At 47.7% G+C, this 15561-nt stretch overlaps 1 protein-coding gene across 3 annotated transcripts in view; it reads left to right on the top strand.

Annotated features, from left to right (window-relative positions):
• The window catches only part of LOC143973438 (uncharacterized), a 114402-nt gene that overhangs the window by 56823 nt on the left and 42018 nt on the right, over window positions 1–15561 (top strand). For all 3 annotated transcript variants that reach the window (XM_077474421.1, XM_077474420.1, XM_077474419.1), the window contains exon 12: window positions 990–1015. In XM_077474421.1, the coding sequence (XP_077330547.1) occupies window positions 990–1015 (26 nt within the window). The remainder of the gene's footprint in view (window positions 1–989; window positions 1016–15561) is intronic.

Here is a 15561-nt window from a genome sequence, read left to right as displayed (position 1 = left end):
ATTGTTGGTTCACTTACCTTTTCCTTCGATTTCCCTTCTAAATGTTTTTTTTCTTTGTCTGAATTTCTCACTTCCTGTTTCTCCTCAGTAAACTTCCCACCATCATCTGAGCGGTATTTAGTCAGCCAGAACAGCTTACTGAACAACTTACTGAGGAGGAACAGGAAGTGAGAAATTCAGACAAAGAAAACAAAGAAAAAAATAAATTTAGAAGGGAAATCGAAGGAAAAGATAAGTGAACCAACAATGCACTAGCTTAAAGGAACCTATTTAGAAAATAAAAAACAAACCTTTACAACCCCTTTAAAGCTTTCACTTCTGGTAAAAGAACTCTCATTTAACCCACCTTATATATTTAAGATAATAAATCTTAAATATATAATTAACGGGTACCACATGCAATACAAACATTATTATTATATTGGACCGTGTTGAACTTGAATGAAGGTGCTTTCACTTTTTACTTTCAATTGTGTATTCAAATTTAAATTTAAAAAAAAATGTTTTTAAAGTATAATTTTTTTAATTTAAAATTTAAATTTAAATTGTATGTTGATTCTCATCTACTGTAACTTTGAGAGTGCACCATATAGAGGTGAGTGTGGCACACACTGATATATTATCATACAGCCGAATTTTGGTTTATTAAAGTGCCAGCAGCTTTTTTTTTTTTTTTAATACATAGATAGGAACATGGGCATTATTTATAATAAACTGAGCATATGAAGAATAAATTAGAGATTACATCCAGGCATAGATAGCGAATTGAACACAAATCTCATTATTTCCTTTAAAAGTATAGGCCCACCCCCTCCTACCTTCTAAGCTTCCCTATTGGACAAGGAGTCTGCCTGTCACATTAAAAAAATATGGTGGCGAGGGTTGGCTCAAGTTGACCGAAAGAAAGAATAACAAATATCTATTAATGAAAGATACAAATATTTGCTGTATAACTTAATATTAATCAGTCTCTCTCCTTCCGTTTTTAGCTCCTTCATCTAGAGCCACTGAAAATGTGAGTCATTTAGGATTGTTCTTAATTTTAAGAATTTATTTTTTATTAAACGTTTCGTTAAAAGAACCTAGAATGGGTTGGTTTGGAGTCAATATTTTTTATTTTTTTTTTATGTTTATTTATTTTGTATTTTTTTAATTTATAAAAAATCTTTAACAAATTAATAATTAAAACTGGGTTTGCCCTTGATACTAGGGACAGAAAGCATCATAAAATACAGTATTTTATATTGTCCAATACACTGCAATGCAACCTTCGGCCGTGTAAATCCTTTCTGAGCATGCGCCATACTTAGTCCGTCCAACTTGCCTACACACGAGCGGACTGTCCGCTGAAACCAAGTTTGGACGGACAAAACCAAGTTTGGACGGACAAAATTACGGAAATTCCGTAAGACTTTGTTCGTCAGACAGTCCGCTGAAAAAGTCCGCTGAAGCCCACACACGAGCGGATTATCCGCTGAAACACGTTTCAGCGGACTAAGTTGGACAGACAATCCGCCCGTGTGTACGCGGCCTTAGGCTTTTCTTTTTTAAATTAGAGTAGTTAGAATAGAGAGCTAAGCATGTGAAAAAGAACCTAGAGTTGCCTCAAATTTAGAACATTAACCGCTTCAGCGGTTACCCCCCTCCTGACCAGAGCACTTTTTTCGATTCGGCACTGCGTCGCTTTAACTGACAATTGCAAGGTCGTGCGACGTTGTATTATTTTATTATTTTAGCTGACAATTGCGCGGTCGTGCGAAGTTGCACCCAAACAAAATTGACGTCTGTTTTTTCCGACAAATAGAGCTTTCTTTTGGTGGTATTTGATCACCTCTGCGGTTTTTATTTTTTGCGCTATAAACAAAAAAAGCATCAATTTTGAAAAAAAAAGCAATATTTTATTTTACTTTTTGCTATAATAAATATCCCCCAAAAATAGATAACAAAACTAAGTTTTTCCTCAGTTTAGGCCGATACGTAGTCTTCTACATATTTTTGGTAAAAAAAAATTGCAATAAGGGTATATTGATTAGTTTGCGCAAAAGTTATAGCGTCTAAAAAAATAGGGGATAGTTTTATGGTGTTTTTATTATTATTATTTTTTTTACTAGTAATGGCGGCGATCTGCGATTTTTTTTTATTGGGACTGCGACATTATGGCGGACACATCGGACATTTTTTACACATTTTTGGGATCATTGTCATTTATACAGCAATCGCTGCTATATAAATGCACTGATTCCTGTGTAAATGACACTGGCAGTGAAGGGGTTAACCAGTGGGTGGCAGTGTAGGGGTTAAGTGTTCCTAGGGGTGTGTTACTAACTGTGGGGGGGGCTGGGCTTTCATTTAGTGAACACTGATCTCTGCTCTAATCACATGGAGCAGAGATCAGCATCACTAGTTGCTAGGCAGAATGGAGAAATGCTGTTTAAACGGCATTTCTCCATTCAGCCGCCCCGTTAAACAATCGCGGGTATGCCCGCGGTGATCGAGTCCGCGGGACCCGCGACCGGACTCGCGGGGGTCTCGGGCGGCACGCTCGCGATGGCAGGGCGGTATTAAAGATTGGACGTACCTGTACGCCAAGATGCCTGCCCGTGCCATTCTGCTGATGTACATCGGCGTGCGCTGGTCAGGAACCGGTTAAAACTAAAATCAGAAAATTATGGGATCAATCAGCAAAGGGGAGGAGCCGGGAGTGCTGGCAGGGGACCCAGAAGAAGTGGATAGAGGCTGCCCTGTGCTAGATCATTGCACAGAGCAGGTAAGTATAATATGTTACAAATTGTACTTTACCTTTTAAAACTAAAATCAGAAAAAAGGAAAAATAGTGGCGCTTAACTATAAATTATAACTAACTCCAAGAAATGTGACAACAATTAAATGGTATGAACAACATGTGTGAGCACAACAATTGTCTCACCCTGTGATAAGTGAACCAAATAAATGTGTCACAGAACAAACAAAATTAAGATAAAGTTCATGAAAATGTCCAAAAGTATCCTTTGAAGTAACGTCTTTTCTTATTCCATCCACCACACCAAAGTGATCAGTGATTCCACTCCCTTAAGAAACGCACTCACTGACTCCCAGCACCTTCGTACCCGAGGTGTGCGAGCTTGGAAGCGCTGTTCTCACCCTGTCCTCTGTGCCCAGACCCAGATGCCAATCTCACCACTTCCCCGTTCAGCTCCAAACACTGCACATTACTGGTGATGATTGCTGCGCAGCCACGCCCCCCAACGTTTCATCATACATTGACTTCCTCATGGGGTTGGCTGCCATGGCACGACAATCAAACCATTTATACCCTTCCATCCATTCCATTCACAAGATCCTCCACAGCGCTTGCGCACATCTCGTGTCCCCGCTAGACATGTGCGATTCGTTTTGTACGAATCTCAAATTCGTACGAATTTCCCTAAATTCGTACGTTCGGGAGGATCCGAAATACGAATTGCCATGCGTCCGAATTTTGTTACGAAATACAAACTTTTGTTTTACGAATTTTCGGATCAGTCGTCATCGCATCGACAAGTCATTATGATTATTATGAGGGGTTCCCACCATCCCTGTGCTATGCTGACTTCCTCCTGGGGCTGTACCCAAATTCCTGTGCTGTACTGACATACTGAGCACAGCAGGAGTACAGCCCCAGGAGGAAGTCGGCAAAGCACAGGGATGGTGGGAGCCCCTCATCTAACGAAAATTTGTTTTTCGGATAGGAAATTCTTCAACGGAATTTCGGATAAAAACCAAACTTCCATCAGCATCAACTGTCATATTGAGGTATATTTTTGCCTTTAAATTCATCGTAAAGAACGTTCATACAAGTTAACGAACCTAACGACAATTCGTATTTCGTACGAATTGAAATTGAATTTCGGACACGAAATACGAAGTACGAATTAATTTTAATACGAACCGTAACGGAACAGAACGAAACAAATTTATTGACGGCACCCATGTCTAGTCCCCGCTGGTATAATCTACCGATGATCTATGTTCATATTGAGCATTACACCCTAACTCAAGGTTAATGTAGTATCTGGTATGCATTTAACATAATACATGTACCCTGCTATATATCCTTCAAACATTATTCCACATGGTCAGTTTAAAGTAGGATGCTTTACAAACATGTACATATTTTTCTTAACATAGTGCGCTCCCATCCTATCTTCTCATATGGATAATGATCACATTGTGAAGTTATACTCAATATACCCATCCGATGTACTAACATGGGGTCACCGAACAAATGCATCTCAAAACCCCATCCCGTGACTCCATAATTAGCCGTCAACCAGAATTAACCCCTTGCCACCGAGCTTACGCAGATGTGTGTACTCGGCTTCCGGGGGTTATACTGGGATCATGCCCACACCTGCAGGCATCATCCCGGTACTGATCTTTATACCTGGCGATCGGCTTTCCAGCCATAAAAAACGATGCGGCTAAAAGCCGTTCGGCTGTTATGCCGGAGGAGCGGTAGGGGACGTTCCCCCGCTGCCTCCCACCGCTCTTACCGGGGCTCCCGTTCAATCGGGAGCCCCGATCAAACATCCAATGCCTCTGGCAGCTAGGGAGGGACTGGAATGAAGCCGTAAGCGGCTTCATTCCAGTCTCCTAATTGTAAACACGGAAGCAACGTCATGACACCACTTCCCGTTTACTCGGCTGCCAATGGTCCTGGATTTAAAAATATATACAGTATTCAGAGTCGCCGAAAATGGCGATCTGAATACTTTGAAGTGTAAAGGAGGGATCGGTGGTCTTTTAGACCCCCGATCCCTCCATAAAGAGTACCTGTCACCAAATATTACTGTCACAAGGGATTTTTACATTCCTTGTTGTGACAGCAATAAAAGTGATCAAAATTATTATTAAAAAAAAAAAACAATTTATTCATTTTAAAATAAATAAGAAAAAAAAATTTAAAGCGCCCCCTCGTCCCCGAGAGCTCGCATATGTAAACAGTGTTCAAATCACACATGTGAGGTATCGCCGCGATCGTCAGAGTGAGAGCAATAATTCTAGCACTAGACCTCCTCTGTAACTCTAACCTGGTAACTGGAAAAAAAAATGTAAAGCGTCACCTATTGAGATTTTTAGGTAGCGTAGTTTGTCGTCATTCCACAAGTGCGTGCAATTATAAAGCGTGACACGTTTGGTATCTATTTACTCGGCGTAACATCATCTTTCACATTATGCAAAAAAATTGGGCTAATTTTACTGTTTAGTTTTTTTAAAATTCATGAAACTGTCCCTTTTGCCAAAAAGTTGCATTTAAAACACCGCTGCGCAAATACCGTGTGACATAAAATATTGCAACAATCGGCATTTTATTCTTTAGAGTCTCTGCTAATATATATATATATATATATATATATATATATATATATATATATATATATATATATATATAATATTTGCGGGTTCCAAGCAATTTTCTAGAAAAAAATATGGATTTTAACTTGTAAACACCAAATGTCAAAAATAGGCTTAGTCATGAAAGGGTTAATAGAACCCCAAATCCGAACTTGTGTAAGTAAGGTTAAATAAATATCCATAAAAATACACATGTTAGGAGATATATACCTGAAGACAGCCACCGCTGTCTACGGCGCATGTGCCGTAGACAGCAGGGCGCAGGCGCGCTGGGTAAGCCGCAGATCACGGCGATATGCCACGAGTGTCGGCTCCCAGGCGCATGCGCGGGAGTGACCCACGGAGACCCACCAAGAAGATGGACGCTCGGAACTACAGGGGACAGCGGTGACTTCGCTGGCTCCTGTGTCAGGTAAGTGGCACATAATGGACTACTATGCGATGCACAGTAGTCCATTATGCTTTACCTTTGCAGGGAATCAAAGAGGAAGTAAACCCATCAGGGTTTACTTCCTCTTTAAACTGACCATGTGGAATAATGTTTGAAGGATATATAGCAGGGTACATGTATTATGTTAAACGCATATACTACATTAACCTTGACAGGAAAAGGGAGAGGGCAGTTTCTTGCCCCCCCCTTTTCCTCATGGGAGAGCGACTGGATCAGCTGTTCCCCCAAGTTCCCCAGAAGAGCCTGTGGCTCGCGGGGAAACAGCTGTTAGTCATGTGTATTGAGGAGGAGTACAGGTGACCCCTCTTCAGACCAGTTTTTCTGGGGTATGCAGGGCTATTTAAAGGGGGTTCCGTTTAGGGGGCTCATTTGCCTCAGAAGAAGAGCTGTGGTGTTCTCTCTGGGTTCTGCCCTGAACAAGCAGTCTCTTCTGAGGCCGGAAGATGAGCCTCCTTCGGCGACTGATCGAGCGGGCTGGAGAGGATGGCGGGGAAGCCTGGAGTCGCCAGTGCCTAGACTTACCCCACCCGTCGTGTCAAGAGGCTCCGGAGCTACACTGCCTGTCAGCCGTCCTGGTGCGGAGGAGAGAAGAGGAGAGCGGCCAACGGTGGATGCCCGGGAGCCGTCGCTGCGTCAGGAAGAAGCGGATGCCGAAAATGTGGAGGAGGAGCCGGCGCGTCAGCAAGGAAGCGCCGCCCCGGTCGTTCGAATGGGGCGGCGAAGAGGAAGTGAAACCCCCCGCCGGAGCTATTCACCTACCCCGCCGCGCCCTGCTGTACATAAAACCCCTGGTCCTTCTCAGGACCGTACCAGAGGGCAGGCGGCAGAAAGGCTTGGAGCGGGCAGGCAGAGCGGCCAGCTGAGCGGAAGAGCTCCCACGTCTGAAGCGGTGGGCAGGGCCGGAGGCGGTATGGAAGGCGGAGCAACCTCTCTGAGGGAGTGGTCTCCCTCTCCGCAGCGTCAGGCATCACCTAGGCAACCGACCATGCTGCCTTTCACTGAAGCAGGGCTTGATAGTGGGTAGTGATGGCCGAACGGTTCGCCCGGCGGTCGTTTCGCGGCGAATTTCCGACTTTCGCCGTCCGCGGGTTCGAACGCCTTTTTCCGTCGTTCGCCCCGGCGGACTTACGTGTTTAATGTATACAAGAACTTTAACCTTTCGTGACACGTTTATCATGTGTTACAGGACAACCAATTGAGACATGACAGCTCATGGACACTTGGACATTCCCCCTAACCTATAAATACACCCGATCCGGTGGCCATTTTACATTCTTTCTTCTGTCACTGTAGGGAAAGGATCCTGTGTGGAGTAGGGACAGAGAAAACGCTAGCTATTTGGTACACAAAAGTTCTTTTCAGGACTGGTATAGGTGTTAGGTCAGCAGCCTGAGTTTCTTTTGTCAGTTTAGATAAAGGGACAGAGCGCTGTATGCTGCTATTTTAGGGACAGCTCAGCCAGATTAGTCTTTCTTCATCATCATCATCATCATCATCATTAGCTGTTACTATCAGGTCCACAAAAGAGCTGTTCCAGCTAATCGTTCCAGCCTACTCTTTTTTGCCAATTTGTATAGGGACAGGCAGGAAGCAGTGTGTCAGGCAGTGAGGATAATTTTAAAGACTTGCTGTTACTATTAGTTCCACAAAGGTTCTTTTCAGGACTGGTATCAGTGGTACGGTAATAGGCTTGTACACGTATAATATTCTTTCTTCCAAATATAGAAAGAATATTATACTTGACTGCTGCCCTTCTGCTGCAGTCTGCTAATCATTCACAACTCACTTGTTCCACAAAGCTCTTTATCAGGACTGGTAACTTGGTCTGTCTAGGGTGCTACGGTACATAGGCTTGGGTGCGGTACAGTCTGCTGTTCTGTAAGGACCGCTATCGGTCCACAATACATAGGGTTGCCGTGCACTACTGCTGACCGCTGCCCTATACTGCAGCAGTCCTTCATTGGTATAGGGACTGACGTACAGTCTGCTAATCACTAACACACAACCTGCTTGGTCCACAAAAGTTCTTATAAGGACTGGTAACTTGGTATAGGGTGCTACGGTACATAGGCCTGAGTGCGTTACAGTCTGCTGTTCTGTAAGGACCGCTATCGGTCCACAATACATAGGGTTGCCGTGCACTACTGCTGACCGCTGCCCTATACTGCAGCAGTCCTTCAGCGGTATAGGGACTGACGCACAGTCTGCTAAACACTAACACACAACCTGCTTGGTCCACAAAAGTTTTTATAAGGACTGGTAACTTGGTATAGGGTGCTACGGTACATAGGCCTGAGTGCAGTACAGTCTGCTGTTCTGTAAGGACCGCTATCGGTCCACAATACATAGGGTTGCCGTGCACTACTGCTGACCGCTGCCCTATACTGCAGCAGTCCTTCATTGGTATAGGGACTGACGTACAGTCTGCTAATCACTAACACACAACCTGCTTGGTCCACAAAAGTTCTTATAAGGACTGGTAACTTGGTATAGGGTGCTACGGTACATAGGCCTGAGTGCGTTACAGTCTGCTGTTCTGTAAGGACCGCTATCGGTCCACAATACATAGGGTTGACGTGCACCACTGCTGACCGCTGCCCTATACTGCAGCAGTCCTTCAGCGGTATAGGGACTGACGTACAGTCTGCTAAACACTAATACACAACCTGCTTGGTCCACAAAAGTTCTTATAAGGACTGGTAACTTGGTATAGGGTGCTACGGTACATAGGCTTGAGTGCGGTACAGTCTGCTGTTCTGTAAGGACCGCTATCGGTCCACAATAGATAGGGTTGACGTGCACCACTGCTGACCGCTGCCCTATACTGCAGCAGTCCTTCAGCGGTATAGGGACTGACGCACAGTCTGCTAAACACTAACACACAACCTGCTTGGTCCACAAAAGTTTTTATAAGGACTGGTAACTTGGTATAGGGTGCTACGGTACATAGGCCTGAGTGCGTTACAGTCTGCTGTTCTGTAAGGACCGCTATCGGTCCACAATACATAGGGTTGCCGTGCACTACTGCTGACCGCTGCCCTATACTGCAGCAGTCCTTCATTGGTATAGGGACTGACGTACAGTCTGCTAATCACTAACACACAACCTGCTTGGTCCACAAAAGTTCTTATAAGGACTGGTAACTTGGTATAGGGTGCTACGGTACATAGGCCTGAGTGCGTTACAGTCTGCTGTTCTGTAAGGACCGCTATCGGTCCACAATACATAGGGTTGACGTGCACCACTGCTGACCGCTGCCCTATACTGCAGCAGTCCTTCAGCGGTATAGGGACTGACGTACAGTCTGCTAAACACTAATACACAACCTGCTTGGTCCACAAAAGTTCTTATAAGGACTGGTAACTTGGTATAGGGTGCTACGGTACATAGGCTTGAGTGCGGTACAGTCTGCTGTTCTGTAAGGACCGCTATCGGTCCACAATACATAGGGTTGCCGTGCACTACTGCTGACCGCTGCCCTATACTGCAGCAGTCCTTCATTGGTATAGGGACTGACGTACAGTCTGCTAATCACTAACACACAACCTGCTTGTTCCACAAAAGTTCTTATAAGGACTGGTAACTTGGTATAGGGTGCTACGGTACATAGGCTTGAGTGCGGTACAGTCTGCTGTTCTGTAAGGACCGCTATCGGTCCACAATAGATAGGGTTGACGTGCACCACTGCTGACCGCTGCCCTATACTGCAGCAGTCCTTCAGCGGTATAGGGACTGACGTACAGTCTGCTAAACACTAATACACAACCTGCTTGGTCCACAAAAGTTCTTATAAGGACTGGTAACTTGGTATAGGGTGCTACGGTACATAGGCTTGAGTGCGGTACAGTCTGCTGTTCTGTAAGGACCGCTATCGGTCCACAATAGATAGGGTTGACGTGCACCACTGCTGACCGCTGCCCTATACTGCAGCAGTCCTTCAGCGGTATAGGGACTGACGTACAGTCTGCTAAACACTAATACACAACCTGCTTGGTCCACAAAAGTTCTTATAAGGACTGGTAACTTGGTATAGGGTGCTACGGTACATAGGCTTGAGTGCGGTACAGTCTGCTGTTCTGTAAGGACCGCTATCGGTCCACAATACATAGGGTTGCCGTGCACTACTGCTGACCGCTGCCCTATACTGCAGCAGTCCTTCATTGGTATAGGGACTGACGTACAGTCTGCTAATCACTAACACACAACCTGCTTGTTCCACAAAAGTTCTTATAAGGACTGGTAACTTGGTATAGGGTGCTACGGTACATAGGCTTGAGTGCGGTACAGTCTGCTGTTCTGTAAGGACCGCTATCGGTCCACAATAGATAGGGTTGACGTGCACCACTGCTGACCGCTGCCCTATACTGCAGCAGTCCTTCAGCGGTATAGGGACTGACGTACAGTCTGCTAAACACTAATACACAACCTGCTTGGTCCACAAAAGTTCTTATAAGGACTGGTAACTTGGTATAGGGTGCTACGGTACATAGGCTTGAGTGCGGTACAGTCTGCTGTTCTGTAAGGACCGCTATCGGTCCACAATAGATAGGGTTGACGTGCACCACTGCTGACCGCTGCCCTATACTGCAGCAGTCCTTCAGCGGTATAGGGACTGACGTACAGTCTGCTAAACACTAATACACAACCTGCTTGGTCCACAAAAGTTCTTATAAGGACTGGTAACTTGGTATAGGGTGCTACGGTACATAGGCTTGAGTGCGGTACAGTCTGCTGTTCTGTAAGGACCGCTATAGGTCCACAATAGATAGGGTTGACGTGCACCACTGCTGACCGCTCACCTATACTGCAGCAGTCCTTCAGCGGTATAGGGACTAAGAGTTTTGTCACAGGGTCATTTAAAAAATGACATGCAGAGGAAGAGGCAGGCCCTTCCGCAGGGGTGGTAGGGGTAGGGCAGGAGCAACAGGCTTGAGCCAAAGTGGGAAGTTGCAGAAGGTGCGTTCAATTACTTTAAAGGATGCACCAGACTTGGTTGAGTGGCTCGCTCAGCCTTACTCTTCTGCACCCTCCTCATCCTCTCGATCTGCACCCTCTTCTTCACTCTCTGCTATGTGCACCCCCAAAGACACTACCACCAACAACACGACCACCACCACCACCACCACATACCTTCCGCTTGAGTCACTGGAATTATTTTCCGATCCATATCAAGAGGACATTTCTGATGCGCAGCCACTCTTGGTATTGGATCAGGAAGAGGAGGTAGCAACAAGCGCTACTCAGCAGTCTGACGCCAGTACCCAGATCAGCCCAAGGAGGAGGTTGGTCCCCGGTGTTGCTGCCTACTCTACTTATAGCGGTGGGGAAGGTGACGTTGATGATGACGTGTCTAGTGATGTCACGTGGGTGCCCACAAGAGAGGAAGAGGAGGGGAGTTCAGAGGGAGATATGGACCAGCAGATAGGGAGGAGAAGCAGCAATGACTTACATTGCACAGCAGGGACAAAGCAGACTGCAAATGTATCAGGAGCGAGTCATCGACCATGTACGGTCACATCTGGCGCTCCCAGGACACCGGCACATGGCTCCGCAGTGTGGGCTTTTTTTAACGTGTCCGCTGCTGACAATAGCGTTGCCATCTGCAATCTTTGCAGTCAACGCGTTAGTCGCGGTAAGCCCAATACTCACCTAGGGACGACCGCCTTAAGAAGGCACATGAGCAGCCATCACCGAGCCCAGTGGGAGCAACGGAACACACAAAGCCACACTGCAGGCTCTCACCGTCCAGCCTCGTCTTCTACTTCTCCTTCTCCTCTCTCCTCACAATTGTCCTCCACTCCACCTTCCATCACGCCAAGCTCACATTTTTCTGCAAAAAGGCAGGCTTCCGTGGGCCTAATGTTTGAGCGTAAAAAAATGATGACGCCGGATAACCCTCTTGCCCAACGGTTGGCGGCTGGCTTGTCAGAACTCATAGCCCGCCAACTACTGCCATATAAACTGGTGGACTCGGAGGCCTTTCGCAAATTTGTGGCCATTGGAACACCACAATGGAAGGTCCCAGGAAGGAAGTATTTCTCAGAGAAGGGCATCCCAGAGCTATATGGCCATGTTCAGCGGCAAGTGAATGTATCTCTGGCACACAGTGTCGGTGCCAAGATACATCTGACCACAGACACGTGGTCTAGCAAACACGGGCAGGGAAGGTATATCAGTTTTACTGCCCACTGGGTGAACCTTCTGACGGCCGTCAAGCATGTAACCCGTGGCACCCGTGTAGATTTGGTTTTACCGCCACGGATTGCATGCAGGCCTGACTCTTCTTCTCCTCCTCCTACTCCATCCTCCTCCCTCTCCTCCTCAGCTGCCTCCTCCTTTTCCGCTGCTAGCGTCTCTTCCACTGCACCGCCCAAGCTCCCCAGAACCTATTCCACATGCCAGGTGAGACGTTGCCATGCCGTGCTGCGTCTGTTGTGCCTGGAAGCAAAGAGCCACACTGGCCCGGCACTCCTTTCAGCTTTGCGTTCACAGGCAGATGAGTGGCTAACACCGCTCAATTTGACAGTTGGTAAAGTGGTGTGTGACAACGGTGCCAATCTGCTTAGCGCATTGAAACAGGGCAAAATCACGCACGTGCCGTGCATGGCACACGTCTTAAACTTGGTCGTGCAGCGATTCCTTGTCAAATACCCTGGGGTCCAGGACATCTTGCGGCAGGCAAGGAAAATCTCGGCCCATTTCAGAAGATCTTACACGGCCATGGCTCGCCTTGCTGACATTCAGCGGCGACACCATCTGCCGGTCAGACGTCTTATTTGCGATTGCCCGACGCGATGGAACTCAACCTTCTATATGCTTGATAGGCTGCTCCAGCAGAAACGTGCAGTTAACGTCTACCTGTATGAACTCTGCGAAAGAAACGGTTCTGGGGAGCTGGGTTTTTTTTCACCGCGCCAGTGGCTGCTCATGCGCGACACATGCAGACTTCTGCGGCCATTTGAGGAGATCACCAAACTGGTCAGTCGCAGCCATGGCGCCATCAGTGACATGGTACCTTATGCCTTCTTTCTGGAGCGTGCATTGCGTCGTGTCATTGATCAGGCTGTGGAGGAGCAGGAGCGGGAAGATGAGGAAGTCGCAATGCTGGATGAATTCCCAGGGGGGGCTACTCTATCTGAGACAAGTCAACAACAGGAGTCTGATGAGGAGTCAGAGGAGGATGGTGCCGGGGCGGATGAGCAGGAGCAAGAAGAGCATGCTTTAAACCTTTCTGGGATCCCTGTTGTGCGAGGATGGGGAGAGGAGAATGAAGAGGACGACATTATCCTGGATGATGAGCAGGAGCCAGGCCACCACACCGCTTCCACTTTAGTGCAAATGGGGGCCTTCATGCTCCAGTGTTTTAATAGGGACCCCCGTATAAAAAGCATGAGGGTCAAGGACCAGTACTGGGTGGCAACGTACTTAGACCCCCGGTACAAACACAAAATGGCGGAAATGTTACCGCCGTCGCAGAGGGCTGTCAGAATGCAGCACTTCCAGGCCTTGCTTCGAGAAATGCTGCATTCTGCTTTTGCGTGCGCTGGCAGAGGAGCAATTCCCACTCCCAGAGAAGGATTTGCGGGTACCAATCCAACAGCGCCTGCAAGAAGAGGCCGGTTTGAAGATGTGTTGGTGACTTCGGATATGAGGTCATTCTTTCAGCCGACCCATCGACAGGTGTCATCCGGATCCAGCATCAGGGAACGCCTAGACCGTCAGGTGTCCGACTACATTGGGTTAACGGCCGATGTGGACGCTCTGAGGAGTGATGAACCCCTAGACTACTGGGTGGGCAGGCTTGACCTCTGGCCAGAGCTTGCCCAATTTGCAATCGAACTGTTGGCTTGCCCCTCATCCAGTGTCCTGTCCGAAAGGACGTTCAGCGCAGCAGGGGGGATTGTGACCGATAAGCGTACTCGCCTAGCTCACCACAGTGTTAACTACCTCACATTTCTAAAAATGAATGAGGCATGGATCTCGGAGGAATTCAACACATGTGATCAGTAGACCATGTATATGTCTATAAACAATTTTTGGAATCAAGCACACAGACCTTCTTAATTCATTTGGCTCACTTCCCTGACCCAAAAAAGCACACCGTACTATATGCCCCTACCCTCCTCTTTGAAGAGGTTGAGCGGTGTCATATTTCTACTGGGGCTGCTTATTATGAGGGGTTCCCACCATCCCTGTGCTGTGCTGACTTCCTCCTGGGTGTTCTTATTATGAGGGGCTCCCACCATCCCTGTGCTGTGCTGACTTCCTCCTGGGGGTTCTTATTATGAGGGGATCACACCATCCCTGTGCTGTGCTGACTTCCTCCTGGGGCTGCTTACGGTGCTGCTGTCAGCGCTGTATGTCACGGAGCTGCTGTCAGCGCTGTATGTCACGGAGCTGCTGTCAGCGCTGTATGTCACGGAGCTGCTGTCAGCGCTGTATGTCACGGAGCTGCTGTCAGCGCTGTATGTCACGGAGCTGCTGTCAGCGCTGTATGTCACGGAGCTGCTGTCAGCGCTGTATGTCACGGAGCTGCTGTCAGCGCTGTATGTCACGGAGCTGCTGTCAGCGCTGTATGTCACGGAGCTGCTGTCAGCGCTGTATGTCACGGAGCTGCTGTCAGCGCTGTATGTCACGGAGCTGCTGTCAGCGCTGTATGTCACGGAGCTGCTGTCAGCGCTGTATGTCACGGTGCTGCTGTCAGCGCTGTATGTCACGGAGCTGCTGTCAGCGCTGTATGTCACGGAGCTGCTGTCAGTGCTGTATGTCACGGAGCTGCTGTCAGCGCTGTATGTCACGGAGCTGCTGTCAGCGCTGTATGTCACGGAGCTGCTGTCAGCGCTGTATGTCACGGTGCTGCTGTCAGCGCTGTATGTCACGGAGCTGCTGTCAGCGCTGTATGTCACGGAGCTGCTGTCAGCGCTGTATGTCACGGAGCTGCTGTCAGCGCTGTATGTCACGGAGCTGCTGTCAGCGCTGTATGTCACGGAGCTGCTGTCAGCGCTGTATGTCACGGTGCTGCTGTCAGCGCTGTATGTCACGGAGCTGCTGTCAGCGCTGTATGTCACGGAGCTGCTGTCAGTGCTGTATGTCACGGAGCTGCTGTCAGCGCTGTATGTCACGGAGCTGCTGTCAGCGCTGTATGTCACGGAGCTGCTGTCAGCGCTGTATGTCACGGTGCTGCTGTCAGCGCTGTATGTCACGGAGCTGCTGTCAGCGCTGTATGTCACGGAGCTGCTGTCAGCGCTGTATGTCACGGAGCTGCTGTCAGCGCTGTATGTCACGGAGCTGCTGTCAGCGCTGTATGTCACGGAGCTGCTGTCAGCGCTGTATGTCACGGTGCTGATGTCAGTGCTCTGTATTACGGTGCTGCTGTCAGTGCTCTGTATCTCCTGCACCCTCTTGTTTGCCTACCCTGGTCCCTGACCTTCCCTCTCCTCCATTGCCTTCATTAGCTCCATAGTCCTGAATTGTCAGAACAATTTCCCAAATAAAAAAAAAATGCTTGTAGTTATCGATCCCAAATTCACCTCATACATGTATTATGCTATTGTCCAGGTGGTGGGACTACGTGCTACCCCCTAATAATTACCCCGTGGCCGCAAATTCGACCTAAAGGTTTGCGAAATTCGCCTCCCATTGAAGTCAATGGAGCCCGCGGCGAACGGTCGTTTTCGCGAACGTTTGTGTCCGTTCGCGTTTCGCGTTCGCGAAAC

The sequence above is a fragment of the Lithobates pipiens genome, unplaced genomic scaffold (assembly GCF_037356315.1).
Source record: "Lithobates pipiens isolate NorthernLeopardFrog02 unplaced genomic scaffold, aLitPip1_a1.2 Scaffold_82, whole genome shotgun sequence".
NCBI classification, from domain to species: domain Eukaryota; kingdom Metazoa; phylum Chordata; class Amphibia; order Anura; family Ranidae; genus Lithobates; species Lithobates pipiens.
This window is presented reverse-complemented; position numbering and strand designations above follow the sequence as displayed.